This window comes from Globicephala melas, chromosome 1 (assembly GCF_963455315.2).
Source record: "Globicephala melas chromosome 1, mGloMel1.2, whole genome shotgun sequence".
NCBI classification, from domain to species: Eukaryota; Metazoa; Chordata; class Mammalia; order Artiodactyla; family Delphinidae; genus Globicephala; species Globicephala melas.
In genome coordinates, this window is record NC_083314.1 from 159,940,558 (window position 1) to 159,956,261 (window position 15,704).

The 15,704-nt window shown below is 40.4% G+C and overlaps 1 protein-coding gene and 1 non-coding gene across 4 annotated transcripts in view; both read right to left on the minus strand.

Moving 5' to 3' along the window:
- Window positions 1-3,222, minus strand: part of ZMYM4 (zinc finger MYM-type containing 4) — a 176,861-nt gene extending 173,639 nt beyond the window's left edge. The window contains exon 1 of one of the 3 annotated variants that reach the window (XM_060307953.1): window positions 2,914-3,222. Coding sequence is in view for 1 of the 3 variants with exons in the window: in XM_030869680.2 (XP_030725540.1) it covers window positions 2,914-2,952 (39 nt within the window). In the remaining 2 variants the exon portion in view is untranslated. The remainder of the gene's footprint in view (window positions 1-2,913) is intronic. The other 2 variants (XM_030869680.2, XM_060307959.1) reach the window with 2 other exon arrangements.
- Window positions 3,223-10,476: 7,254 nt separating this feature from the next.
- LOC115867206 (U6 spliceosomal RNA) lies at window positions 10,477-10,583 on the minus strand. Its single transcript, XR_004045002.1, has one exon. It is a non-coding gene; the product is annotated as a U6 spliceosomal RNA (small nuclear RNA).
- Window positions 10,584-15,704: the final 5,121 nt, after the last annotated feature.

Consider the following 15,704-nt stretch of genomic DNA (forward strand, 5'->3'; position numbering starts at 1 on the left):
ATCCTTAAATCTGGATTCTCAGAAGAGAATTTAGGGTGTAAAGGGTGATATGAAAGATAACTGAAGGTCCCAGAATTACAAACCAGATAACTTGGTACCCAAGCCATAGAGCCTCTAATGCAACAGGTAAATTTTTCTTACCAAAAATCCATTTTTGAGTTCCTATTATGTGAAGGTCATAGGTGTTGGAGATGCAAAAAGCATATAATGGCCCTACCCTTATGGAGTTCACAATATAGCAGAAGAGTCAGAATATATAATTCTAAATTATCATAAATACCATATACCACAGCACAATGCCTAGCATATAGTTCATGAACTAGCACAGGTACTCAACAATTTTTTGTGACTTATGATTATAAAAGTCAAAGGCAGTAAGCATCATAAATACAATACCATGTCATCAATGAAACTTCAGATTAAATAATCTAAACTTATTATCTAGGCCTAACTATCTCAAGGCAGACTATTTTATAAGATACTGTACTTTTGTACACAGTCCCCACTAATCTGCTTGGAGTACACATATGGAATCCACGTGGAGTTTAAGCACAGGCACAGACGAAAAATGAAGGAAAAAAGCACATGCACCATGTGTACCATTTAAGACAACTCTACTGAACATTCTAACCAAACTATCAAAACCAAAATGGATTATGGAGCCTAAAAGACACTGACTGTAACCTTCCTCCACAATGAAACTGGTAAAATAATGGGGAAAACCTGTACGAGTGCTCTGTATATTACATACTGTTAAAATATAATAAAAGTTTAGGGCTTCCCTGATGGCACAGTGGTTGGGAGTCCGCCTGCCAATGCAGGGGACACGGGTTCTTGCCCCGGTCCGGGAAGATCCCACATGCCGTGGAGCGGCTGGGCCCGTGAGCCATGGCCGCTGAGCCTGCGCGTCCGGAGCCTGTGCTCCGCAACTGGAGAGGCCACAGGAGTGAAAGGCCCGCGTACCGCAAAAATAAAATAAAATAAAATAAAATAATAATAAAAGTTTAGACTGCTACCAGTGTGGCACCTTTTAAGTATATTAGAAGAGAAAGAAGTATTTAATATCTAGTTGAATTTGTTACCAAAGCACACAGATGTTTTCTAAAACATTCTATCTTATACTGTGAATGACAACAGCACTAGTATTAACTGGATTCAGAGACCTCCTTGAATAAACATTACACATCTAAAATAATTTATTCTTTATATTTTAATTGGTGGACCACATGCCATACGCCTTCACTCAAGCATAATGAGGATCCAGTTTAAAACTGGCTCACAGCATGAAGAACAATTTAAATTTTCAAAACACATGCATTCCATAACCAATATTTATACTAAGTGAACTATTTGGACATACTATCACATGGCTTAATTTGTCCTATGTATGAGGAAGATCTAATTATTGCATGAGGAAGATCTAAAATTTTATAAACCTAAGACTATCAACAATAAATTTTAATTGCTCAATACTACAGTGAAATGCATTAAAATAAGAACTGATGAATAAAGAGATAAATGTGGATTAATACGTGATAAAACAAGTATAGTAAAATGTTAACGGTAGACTCTAGATGGTGGATACTATGGACACTCCCCGTAAATTTTTTCAGCTATGTAGTTAAAAATATTTTCCTAATCAATTGTGGAAAAAATACTGCTTGACAATTCCCTCGTTATTTACCATTTAAGCTTTTAAGGAGAGAAACACAGATTTTAAAAACTATGTGGCATGCAAAACAAGCACAAACATGGATTCAAATCCCAGCTCAACCTCTTAACTATCTGATCTTAACTATTTAACCCCTCTACGCCTACATTTCCTCATCTGCAAAATGTGTTTTACATAGTAAATGTGAGGTTTAATTCTTCCTATAAAGCACAGTGCCAGGCACATGGTAAGCACTCAAAATGTTAGTTGTATTATCTATATGAGATTGCTAACTTTATGATAAATCGAAAGGGCGTTCTCAATAAAGATTACGCAGTAATTTTTTAGGCAGTTAGCTTAACACTAACTTCATTTTGATACCATTCACAAAAAGGAAGATTCCTGGTAGTAAACTTACTGCTTAACACGCTAAGCGGGAGGGCGGCGGGGGGTAAAAGAAAAAATCTAAAAATACTGCTCAATCGACAGTACTGTATTATTCTCCATCTGAAAAAAAAAAATCACTCAGAATTAAATAAGAAAAGTTTCAAGACAAACTTTAAAAGGCACTCAACAACTATGTGGAATTGGCTTCGCCTCTGCAGGTTGTTTGGGTACATCCTTGATATGACAAAACTTGTCACACTCTTCCCCGTTCTTAAATGTTGGTAAAGGGGCTAGACTAGAAAATGACATTCATAGTTGCCAAAATCTTTCTCATACATCAGGGCATGCCAACGACCCCACTTCTTCTCAGGTAAGAGCACCACCTCCACCTTGGTCTTGATAACGGTTGGTGGGGGGGGGGGAGAGTGGAAAGGAGGCAGGAAAATGAATTCGCGATGGTATCACCGAAGACCCCTCCACCACTCATTCCCGCCACCACCACCCCCACCTGACCTCTCTCCTGTTAAACTTCCAGACTCTGGTTCACCAAAGATGCACTTAAGTATCTGACACCTTCCCTCCCCTGACCCAAATAACCCACCCCCAGTGTTGGAAAAATAAAGAAACCCAAACAACAGCCCCCGCCCCTCCCCCTCCCAACCAGCAGCAAATCTTTGTCCCACCTGCCGAAGGACCACTCTAAGCGCGCTCCAGACCCAAGGTTGCCTCAGTCCTGCCCGCAACCTTTCCCCAACCGGGCCTCGGCGACCCCTCCACGAGACTACGCATGGCCCATTCCCGGCCCCGGCCCCGGGACGCGGCCCCCGCCCCGCCCCCCGCCGCCCGCCGCCCGAGTTCTGCCTCACCTCACCTACCCTCTTTCGGGGGCTGGACTCCACCTCTCTCTCCGCCATGTTGAGCCCCGCTCGGAACCACTGCGGCTCCCAGCGCTGTGGCGGCGGAACCTCTCGGGCCCCCGGCCCCCGCCCACACTGCAGGCACGGCCGCCTCGCGGCAGCTTCCCCGGACCTGGCCGAGCCTGGCGCTTACAGTGGGGAGGGGGCGGATGCCGCGCGCCGGGTCGGAGATCTTGAGATCCCACGGGTGCGCGCGTAGGCGGTAGGGCCTGCCCGGGAAAGGGGGGGGGCCGGGACTCGGGGGGTTAATGGCCTCCAAGGGGCCCCGTGAGTAGGATTATTTTCTCTCAGAGAAATTCCTCCGCCTGCGGTTTCTTAAAGGGATCACCAAACCAGCCCCTTGCGCGCGCCCTTGATGCGCAGGCGCACCCTAAGCCCCTCCTTCCTTTCCCACCAAGCCCCCGGTCCCGAGCGTGCGCGTTGAGTGGCCCAGGGTAGGCCAAATCCTGCAAGTCTTTTTGCAGCCAGCAGCTGCTCCCACTACTCAACTATGGCCGCTCCCTTAAAGGGACCATGACTCAGTGATGAAGGAGGAATGAAAGAAATTAGTAAAAGGGCTGTCTGGAGTATTGGGTGAAATGTCAGTGAGGGGTCCAGATCACCATCTTACACCTGACTGCAGAGATACCATTGTAAGGGGAAGATGGTAGTGAGCTGAGGTTCACAGTGGACCTCTGAATGTGAAGAATCCCAAGCAATGAGGGAACAAGCCAGTCATCTCAAGAAGATCCAGCTTGCCTGCCTTTAGACAGCCCGATCTGAAGCACAGGACATAGACTATTAAGGGCCAACTTTGATAGCCTAATGTCAAAGCCAAATCCTTTGGTGATTTTGAAGACTGAACAAACAACTGGAGATAATTTCCCCGGTAGTAATTTGTCCTTTGAATATCTAAATCGAGAAGGATCTCAGGAACCATCTACTGTGAAGTTCCCAATGGTAAAAGTGCAGCCTGGTCAGGGGAAGTAATTTGCCCCAAAGCATGTAGAGGTTGGTGTGAAATTAGAATCAAGACTTGAGTATCAACCCTCCAAGGTTTTCAATGCACCAAGCTGTCTTCGAAACAAGAAATAAATTCATTTTAATCTAGAAGATTAAAAATGAAAGTTCATGATATTTCAAGAATACTGTAATTATCCTCTGAAGATGTGTGATGGTTTGCAAATATTGTGTGTCCTCATTCACCTCCACCGAAGGAACTTTGAGAATCTGACTCAAAGCATGAGCATCTTATTCTCTAAGCAGAAAATTGGGAAGGAGATTTGGGTCTATCTTGCCCTGAAACCAGAGCTGAAGATGGCTGAAGAAAATGAGGGCTTGATCCATTCCTCTTCATCCATTCCAGTGCCCCACCCTCAGATGGAGAAAAATTGCCCTAATGGAGTTATAATGATAGCTTCGGGGCAATCATATAAGAAAGAAATACAAAGAATTTGCTTCCTGAAAGGCATTCCCCATGATGAGATATATTCAAATGCAAAGGAGCAACTCATAAAATTACAGGATAATGAGATAATAACTTTTGTGTGTCACTTTAACTTTTATATGTTACTTGGTAGCTGTTTTGAAACTAAGAAGTTTCCTAATCCATCACATTTTGCTGAAAACTCTCTGTGAGATTGCTAGAAGTTTCCATGCTGGTCTTTGCTTACTCTTGTTCACCTTTAATTTCACTTTTGGGTAGGAAAGAGGAGAGAAAGCCATAAATAAATAAATAAATAAGTGTTATCTTAGCCAGAATGTAAAAGAAACGTCAGACCCTTCAGTTCCATGTTAAGAACAAGAAGGAATTCAAAAGAGAAGCCAAGAGGGCCTCCCTGGTGGCGCAGTGCTTGAGAGTCCGCCTGCCGATGCAGGGGACACGGGTTCGTGCCCCGGTCCGGGAAGATCCCACATGCCGGGAGCGCCTGGACTCGTGAGCCATGGCCGCTGAGCCTGCGCGTCCAGAGCCTGTGCTCCACAACGGGAGAGGCCACAACAGTGAGAGGCCCACGTACCGCAAAAAAAAAAAAAAGAGAAGCCAAGAAAAGATAGTTCCAGGGAATTTGGGTACATAAAAGGTCTAGTCATTTCCTTCTAATAAAATCTGGCGGCTTAAAATGGAGTTGCTAAATTTGAAGTGGAAATGGAGAAGCCATACGCCTGTTCACCCAGCTTCCCCCTTGCACTCATTGTTCTCCTTCTTTCATGCCCCCACTGTTAGAGAAATGTTCTGTTTCTCAGAATACAGTTTAAAGCCATTGATTTCCTCCACATTTTAAAGACGGAGCCACTGAGGCCCAGAGATAAGATGTGACTTGCTTGAGATCACACAAAGGATTAGGAACAATATCAGGACTGGAACAGAGCCTAGGGCTGTCTCCTATATCAGACTGTTTCTAGAGGTATTGGGAGTGTGTTGGGTCTTGAACAGTAGGCAGGATTTATGCATTCCAGATAATATACAAGCATACCATGAGCGTTCAGAGCAATCATCCATGTGGGGGGAAGGAGAGAATAGAAAACCACCACTTAGTGAGCACTGCAAGGTTAAGTGGTTTTTTTAAGTGACAGTCCAATATCATTCAGCAGAGAAGCCAAGTCAGAATTCAAAGCCTTTGTCTTTCTAGCTTATGCAAATATATCATAAACAGGAGGTTGCAGATTGGTGGTTTTGCAGACAAATTTTTCTCACAGTCATGTATTTGGTTTGCACCATGTACAGTTTAGTCAGGTTACTTGCTCTGTGTCTCAGTTTCCTCATCTGTAAAATAGGTTTTTGGGATAATTAGTTAATACCTCTAAGTCTCTTAGAACACTTTTGGTTCCTAACAGCAAAAGAGCATATTATTTTATATATTTTTATAATTTTTAAATTAAGATATTGATTATATGCCAACATTTAAAAAGGGATATTTCACATACTAATCCAATTTACTGACTTCTCTTTAAAAAATGTAGAATATAATGGTGTAATATTTTGTGAATATCAAACTGATTGATTTTAATTTTCTTCTTTAAATTATGTTCCATTATAGACTATTGTCTGAAGTAGCTCTGAGACTTATTTCCCTAATCAGGAGAGACTAGAATAGGCTTAGTGGAGAGAAAAAGAATTTGCTAAATTTCCTTAATTCTGTTTAACCTATGAAGTTCACATCATAAGAATCTCATATTCTCCCACATTCCAGAGGAGATACTCGTTCCATCTAGGACAGCTCTGCCATGAACCTGTGACATAGGGAAGTAAAAGAAAAGCCTGACTCTTAATTAAAAGGTAGAGGGAAGAAGGAAGAGAGAGATAAGAGAGGCAACGACTGAGAGACACATGCCTCTGTCTTCCCACAGAATTCCATATACAAAATTAGATACAGGGTTTTGGAAGGAGCTCTGCAAGTGAGGGGCCCTTAGCTCCAGTGTGATATGGAATGTATCCAGAAGTTCCCAAACACCCTGTGGAGGAATAGGGAAGGTAGCCAAGAGAACTGGCTGGCGAGAATAGGGGGAGGTAGCTTTGAAGATCGGGCTGGGAACAAAAAGTAGTAATAGCCAGATCTCAGGAAGAACTGGTTTGCCCCCATGTTCTCAGCAAGCTTAGTGAGGCCAAGCTACAAGATAGACTGCTCGCGATGAACAGGTTGTTGAGCATCCAGAGAAGTCAGAGAATAGTACAAGGACACAAAATGGATCCAAGGTCTCAGGCTTCCTCAGCAATATAACGCTTCCTACACGCCAACAACGCTATTTTAGGGACATGTGCAGAAGCAGAGAGAAGTTGTAGGAAATACTTGGTGTTTCTTCCCCAAAGAGGTTATTACCTAAAGGAATTTCATCTGTCAGATTCAAATACGTCTTAAACAAAATTACATGCTTAGATATATTAGATAAATTCTGAGAATGTTAAGAAGAAAATAAAACAGGGTGCTGGGATAAAAAGTGACTAGAGTAGGACTACTTTAGTTATTTAGTTTCTGAACAACTTCTAAACCTTGGTTGTGGGAACATGAACAAGTACAACAGAAGGGGAGTTGGGCACCCTTCTTGTGGACTGCCACTTGTAGAGGGACACCTTCCTTCTTTCCCTGCTACCTGGTGGGACAGTTTCAAGAATTCCATAGTTATAAGGCTTGTAGAAGATCTTAATTTTCCTCCTCTCTATCCCCTGCCCTCACTGGAATACGAGGAGGAACAGTAATGTCTTGCTGTCTGTCTCTGGCTGCTCCCTTGAGTTTCTTGATGCCAGAGGAACCTGTCTTCCCAGATAGAAATGATCTACCCTGTATAGACTCTTATGTGCCCTTGCTGGGAACTGGGACATAGTCAATTGATTCAAGGCTCATAAGAGAACAGATTCTTACATTATACAATGTAGGGGTTCTCTGTCAGCCACTGAGTGACCTTGGGCCAGTCACTTTACCTTTATGGGCCTCAATGTTATAATGTAAGGTGATTAAATTAGTTCAGATAGGGTCTCACTGGGAGCTCCAATTACTTGGTAATGACAGCTGGGGGCATTATGCAGAAAACATCTGTTGGGCCACATTTAGGTTCAGTAATTGATTAGTGATGTCTGCCACAGATGAGACTGGGTGGAGGGGATCTACATTGCCCATCACATATCCCATCCCTAAATTAAATGCTCTACTAATTATTCCTAATTCTAGATTTCTTTGATTCTATAAACTCATGTGACTGCTGTTGAGATAAAGCAATTAAATTTCACTGTTTTAAGTATTTGCGGTTGTGTCAGTGGGAATGCAGAGAAGGAATGGAAAAAAAGTTGATTCTCCAATTTGACGCTGCCCTTTGCGTAATGAAGACTTAGAAATCTGGTCTATAGCTTTTCTTTGAAACAAAGCCTTTTAATTAGCTGAAGAAGAAAAACAAAACCTGGAGAAGGATTCTTTTGTTAAAGGATAACCCCTGTTTTTCTTGTCCTAAAATGGAGAAAATACTGCTTATCTCCTTTTCACATACCAGGCCATTGTGCAGAAAGTTCTGACTTAAAGAATGACCTTCAAATATTATTTTTAAAAAAATTAAATTAAAAAACAATTTAAAGATTCTCATTCTGAAATGAGGACAATGGAAAAACTAAAATTAAGCAAGTAATAAAATATATTTCTGTTCCTTTTTGAAAGAATAAAAAATAATAGTGAAAAGGACCATGGAAACTTTTCAGCTTCAAGGACTTATGTGCCTGAGGAGTGTAGTTCAGAGGACTGAATACATAAATATAAATATAATTAACATCTATCTACCAAAAATATTAGGAAAAAGGATGACTATTCAGTTTAACGGGTAGTTAATATGTATGTTGTGCGTGAATTAATTTTCAAAAATTTAGAATACGAGAGTATAATTCACATAAAAAACTATTCAGACTACAATTTAATCTTGCTTTGGTGGTTTGAAGACATTCCAAGATTTTGCAGTGCTGCTGGGTCATCAAGTCAAACATACTAGCTCTCTAACAGAAGGTATGGGGGGCTGGGCTGACTCATTCCTGACTTACATCTTGACATACATTGGAGAAATAAGGGACATTTTGTTTGTCATTTTTCAAAAAAGTAGTATTCAGGAAATAGAGGAAAAATTGTTACTGATTTGAAGTTATTTGGATTCCTTATGACAAGTTTACTGTACCTTTTATTAACAGAATGTCCCCATTTTCAATTCAATTTTTTCAGAAGTGTCCTTTATACAAATCTCCTATCACAGATATTTAGAAGGGTATAACGCCTAAACAATGAGTGCACATTGTATTGTCTTCATGTGAACAAGATATTTTCCCCATTTCCCTTCACAAAAAGTGACCCAGTAAGGCATGAATGTACTCCAGGTGTGTGAGAGAGTCTCAGAAGAGAGTCAGCTTTACAGGGCCTGGAAGATGGGAAATTTCCCTGGTGGAATTTCATCCACCACATAATTCATTGGCTGCCTCTATTGATATCTTCAGTCCAGACCTTTATCGGAACTCTAGAACCTCATATCCACTGCATGATGATTTAACATAATTTATTTATTTGCAAGCCTGGCACATGCCAGAAATTAGGCACGTTATTAGGCACATTATCTTATAAATAAGATAATGACTGATATGGACATATAATTAGACAATTAAACTGTGTGGTAAGAGAGAAGTGAGTCCAGTATGGTAGGGAGCACAGAGGAAGGGTACCCAAGCTTTGTAGGCTCCAGTTATTACAAGTATGTTTCAACTTGAGCTCATTAACTTTGTTCCCACCCAAACTTATACTTCAAGAAACTAAAAGCTGATGAAATGCAAACTATGGGGACCTGACATGACTTGTGAGAACCTAAAAATCCTTTCAAGGCAACACTATACCATATGCGGAATTGTGGGTCAAGAGAGTTCTTTTTAAGATGGGATTCATTAAAGCATATTAAAAATAGTAAAACATCACCAAACATATTAGAAAGGTCAAATGGACCACACAACATCAAAGACCTCTGCCTCCAAGATGGCACAAGCTATGGAGACAAGGCTGAAAGAGCAAATAAAGGCCAGGAAGTGGATGATGAGGTGGGTCAAAAAGAGGAAATCATGCATCATGGGGTCAAGCCATCTTTAGAAGCCAATGCTCCATCCAACATTTAATCTTTGGGAAATGCATTCTGTAGAGTTGTCATAGTTATTGGCTTCTTTCAGTGAAAGAAGGTAAATATCACTGTACTGCTGCTGGTGTAAACCTTGTTCTTCAGGTCATAGCAGAGGGGGTAAAATTCAAGACTAACAAGGATATATTAAAGGTGAGCATATTTAACGCTGATGAGTTAGGTATTTTGAAATTTCAGAAAGAAAAGATCAATGGCATAGCCTGGCAAGTGGCAATAATTGTCGTAGGCTAGCTGAATAATTATGAGATATTTTTATTTTCTACCATAACAATAACGATAATAACATTGCTTTCAATAATATGAAAATTATTTTTCAAAAGGAAAGTTCCAAAGGCTTATATTTTATTTTATTTATTTATTTGCGGTACGCGGGGCTCTCACTGCTGTGGCCTCTCCTGTTGTGGAGCACAGGCTCCGGACGCACAGGCCCAGTGGCCATGGCTCACGGGCCCAGCCGCTCCGCAGCACGTGGGATCCTCCCAGACCAGGGCACGAACCCGTGTCCCCTGCATTGGCAGGCAAACTCTCAACCACTGCGCCACCAGGGAAGCCCAAAGGCTTATATTTTAAAAATATTTTTTTTATTTATTTGGCTGCACCGGGTCTTAGTTGTGGCACGTGGGATCTTCATTGCGGCATGCAGGATCTTGAATTGCAGCACGTGGAATCTTTTAGTTGAGGCATGTGGGCTCATAGTTGTGGCATATGGACTCTTTGTTGCGGCACGCAGACTTCTTAGTTGTGGCATGCAGACTCTTATCTGTGGCTTGCATGCAGGATCTGGTTCCCCAACCAGGGTTCGAACCCAGGCCCCCTGCATTAGGAGTGTGGAGTTTTACCCACTGGACCACTAGGGAAGTCCAACTCAATGGAATTTTGTTTTGTTTTGTTTTGTTTTTTTTAAATATGGAACACTTCACGAATTTGTGTGTCATCCTTGCACAGGGGCCATGCTAATCTTCTCTGTATCATTCCAATTTTAGTATATGTGCTGCCGAAGCGAGCACTCAATGGGTTTTATAAATTGTGATAAAACACACATAATATAAAATTTACCACTTTACCATTTTAAGTGTACAAATGGTATTAAGTACATTCGCATTGTTCTGCAACCATCACAACCGTCCAATTCAGGAATTCTTTTCATCTTGCAAAACTGAAATCTGTACCTAGTAAACAATAATGCCCAATTGCTTGATGAATTTTTAAAACATCAAACCAGCTCTCAGGTCAATAAATAAAATACTACCAGCCTCCTTAAAGCCCTTCTAACTCTCTCCTTTTAGTAACTAAACTCACACACAAGGGGGTGATTTTTAGCTGGGTTGCTTCTAACTATGACAATTAGATAAAATAATGGTATCGTACTGTTAACTTAATTCCTTTGAATTAGTTAAGGAGGCTGAACTCTTTAAAATATGACTTTGACCATTTGCATTTCTTCTTTAGAAATTGGTATTACATTATCTTATTTAATCCTCACAAAACATAGTGAGATAAAAATAAATGAAGCCAAGACTTGTTTCTTTGAAAAGATCAACAAAAGTGACAAAGCGTTAGCTAGATTGACTAAGAAAAAGGAGAGACGATTCAAATAACTAAAATGAGAAATGATAGTGGGGACATTACTACTGACACCACAGAAATAAAAAATATTATAACAGAGTACTATGAACAATTATACGCCAATAAATTGGATAACCAGATGAAATGGATAAATTCCCAAACACACATAACCTACCAGGACAAAACAATGAAGAAAAAAATCTGAACCAATTAGGAGATTGAATCAGTAATAATAAGAAAACCCTCAACAAAGAAAAGCCCAGGACCATATGTCACCACTGGTGAATTCCACCAAACATTTACAGAATTAACAACAATCCTGCTCAATCTCTTCCAAAAAGTTGAAGAGGAGAGAATACTTCCTAATGCATTCTATTAGGTCAGCATTACCCTAATGACTAAGCCAGACAAAGAGACTACGAGAAAACAAAACTATAGACCAATATCCCTTATGAAAACTAAAGCAAAAATCTTCAACAAAATACTAGCAAACTAAATTCAACGGCATACTAAAAGGATTATACACATGACCATATAGGATTTAGTCCTAGAATGCAAGGATGGTTCAATGTATGAACATGGTTCAATGTATGAACATCAATCAATGAACATCAATCAATCAGCACCACATTAACAGAATAAAGAAAATAAACCACATGATCAACTCAAGCGATGCAGAAAAAGCATTTGACTAAATATAACAAAATTTTATGATAAAAAACATTCAACAAACAAGGAATAGAAGGACAGTATCTCAATATAATAAAGACCACATATGAAAACCCACAACAAACAGCATACTCAATGGTGAAAGACTAAAAGCTTTTTCTCTAAGATCAGAAACAAGACAAGGATGCCCCTTTACCACTTATATACAATAGAGTAGTGGAAATCCTAGTTGGAGCAATTAGATAAGAAAAAGAAATGAAAGGCATCCAAATTGGAAAGGAGTAAGTAAAATTTTCATAGATGATTTTACAGACACATAATCTTAAATGTGGAAAACTCTATAGATTACAAACACACATACATACACACAAACTGTTAGACCTAATAAATGAATTCAGCGAAGTAACAGGATACAAAGTTAACACAAAAATCAGTTACATTTCTGTACACTAACAATGAATAATCTGAAAAGGAAATTACAAAAACAATTCCATTCACAATAGCATTAAAAAGAATACAATACCTAGAAATTAATTTAACCAAAGAGGTAAGACTCATACAATGAAAACTACAAAGCATTTCCAAAAGAAATTAAAGAAAACATGAATAAAGGAAATCATATCCCACGTTCATGGATTACAAGACTTATTAATGTCAAAACGTCACTACTATCCAAAGAGGTCTACAGATTCAATGCAATCCCTATCAAAATCCCAATGACCTTTATGCAGAACTAAAATAACTCACCCTAAAATTCGTCTCAAATCTCAGGGAACCTGGAATAGCAAAAACAGTCCTGAAAGAGAAGAACAAAGCTGAAGGACTCAGACTTCCTGATTTTATTATTTTTTTATAAATTTCATGTTTTTTATTTATTTATTTATTTTTGGCTTCATTGGGTCTTCATTGCTGCACACGGGCTTTCTCTAGTTGGGGTGACGGGGCTAATCTTCATTGCAGTGCGTGGCCTTCTCATTGCAATGGCTTCTGGTTGTTGTGGAGCATGGGCTCTAGGTGTGCAGGCTTCAGTAGTTGTGGCACATGGGCTTAGTTGTTCCGCGGCACATGGGATCTTCCTGGACCAGGCTCAAACCCGTGTCCCCTGCATTGGCAGGTGGATTCTTAACCACTGCGCCACCAGGGAAGTCCCATACTTCCTGATTTTAAAATTCCAAAGCTATAGTGGTGACCTAAATGGGAAGGAAATCCAAAAAAGAGGGGATATATGTATATGTATAGCTGATTCATTTTGCTGAACAGTAGAAACTAACACAACGTTGTACAGCAACTATACTCCAATAAAAATTAATTAAAAATAAATAAATAAAATTACAAAGCTACAGTAATTAAAATACTGTGGTACTGGCATAAAGACAGACATATAGACCATTGCAGTAGAATAGGGAGCTCAGAAAAAAGCTCTCCTATAAATGGTCAAATGATTTTGACAACAGTGGGCCAAGACCATTGAACAGGAAAAGGATAGTCTTTTCAAGAGATGGTGTTGGGAAAACTTGATATCCACATGCAAAAGAAAGAAGTTTAAACCCCTACCTTACACTGTATTAAAAATTAACTCGAAGTGGATCACAGACCTAAACATAAGAGCTAAAACTATAAAACCCTTAGAAGAAAACATAAGGGAAAAACTTCATGACATTGCACTTGGCAACCATTTTTTGGACATGACACCAAAAGCACAGACAACAAAAGAAAAAAAATTAGATAAGTTGGGCTTCATCAAAGTTCAAAACTTTTTTTTTTTTTTGCAGTATGCGGGCTTCTCACTGTTGCGGCGCACAGGCTCCGGACGTGCAGGCTCAGCGGCCATGGCTCACAGGCCCAGCTGTTCCGCAGCACGTGGGATCTTCCCAGACCGGGGCACGAACCCGTGTCCCCTGCATCGGCAGGCGGACTCTCAACCACCGCGCCACCAGGGAAGTCCCCAAAGTTTGAAACTTTTATGCATCAAAGGATACTATCAACAGAGTGAAAAGGCAACCCACACAATGGGATAAAATATTTGCATATCATTTGATATCCAGAGTACATAAAGAACTCTTGGGCTTCCCTGATGGCACAGTGGTTAAGAATCCGCCTGCCAATGCAGGGGACACGGGTTTGAGCCCTGGCCCGGGAAGATCCCATATGCCGTGGAGAAACTAAGCCCGAGCGCCACAACTACTGAGCCTGCACTCTAGAGCCCGTGAGCCACAACTATTGAAGCCCACGTGCCTAGAGCCCATGCTCTCTTGCCCATGCAGCAAGAGAAGTCACCGCAGTGAGAAGTCCGCGCACCGCAATGAAGAGTATCCCCCACTTGCCGCAACTAGAGAAAGCCTGTGCGCAAAAACAAAGACCCAACGCAGCCAAAAATAAATAAATAAAAAATTTTTTAAAAACCTCCTACAGTTCAACAACACCACAAAACAATTTTAAATAATTAGTAAAGGTGGGAGTTCCCTGGTGGCCTAGTGATTAGGATTCCAGGCTTTCACTGCTGAGGCCCAGGTTCAATCCCTGGTCAGGCAACTGAGATCCAGCAAGCCGTGTGGTGTGGCAAAAAAAAAAAAAAAAAAAAGGTAAAGGATTTGAATTTCTCCAGAGAAGATATACAAATGGCCAATAAGCATAAGGAAAGGTGCTCAACCATATATACACTACTATGTATAAAATAGATAACTAATGAGAACCTACTGTATAGCACAGGGAACTCTACTCAGTGCTCTGTGGTGACCTAAATGGGAAGGAAATCTAAAAACGAGGGGATATATGTATATGTATAACTGATTCACTTTACTGTACTGCAGAAACTAACACAACCTTGTAAAGCAACTATACTCCAATAAAAATTAATTTAAAAAAAGAAAAGGATTGGAAAATGCAAATCAAAACCACAATAAGATACCACTGCATACACATTAGGATGACTATTACAAAAAAAAAAAACCAGAAAATAACACGTGCTGATGAGGATGTAGAGAAATTGGAACCCATGTACATTGCTGGTAGGAATGTAAATGGTGCAGCCACTGTGGAAAAGGGTATTGCAGTTCCTCAAAAAATTAAACATAGAATTATTAAATGATCCAACATATCTACTTCTGGATATATACCCCAAAGAAATGAAAGCAGGGATTTGAACAGATATTTGTATACCCATGTCCATTGCTGCATTATTCATAGTAACCAAAAGGTAGAAGCAACCCAAGTGTCTATCAACAGATGAATGGGTAAACAAAAGGTGGTATATCCATATAATAGAATATTATTCAGCCTTTAAAAGGACAGAAGGGCTTTCCTGGTGGCACAGTGGTTAAGAATCCGCCTGTCAATGCAGGGGACATGGGTTTGAGCCCTGGTCCGGGAAGATCCCACATGCCATGGAGCAACTAAGCCTGTGCACCACAACTACTGAGCCGGTGCTCTAGAGCCCGCAAGCCACAATTACTGAGCCTGCACATCACAACTTCTGAAGCCTGCGCGCCTAGAGCCCATGTTCTGCAACAAGAGAAGCCCCTGCTCACCACAACTAGAGAAAGCCTGCACGTAGCAACAAAGACCCAACACAGCCAAAAATAAATAAATAAAATAAATGAATTTATTTTTTAAAAAATGGACAGAAATTTTGACATACAGTACATGGATGAACCTTGAAGAATTATGATATATGAAAAAAGCCATTCACAAAAGGACAAATACTGTACAATTCCACTTGTATGGAATATCTAGCGTAGCCCAAATCATAGAAACAGAAAGTAGAAAGGGGATTGACAGGGGTTGGGGGAAGAGGAGAATGCAGATTTAGTGTTTAATGGGTACAAAGTTTCAGCTGGGGAAGATGAGAATGTTCTGGAGATGGATGATGGTAATGGTTGCACAGTGATATAAGT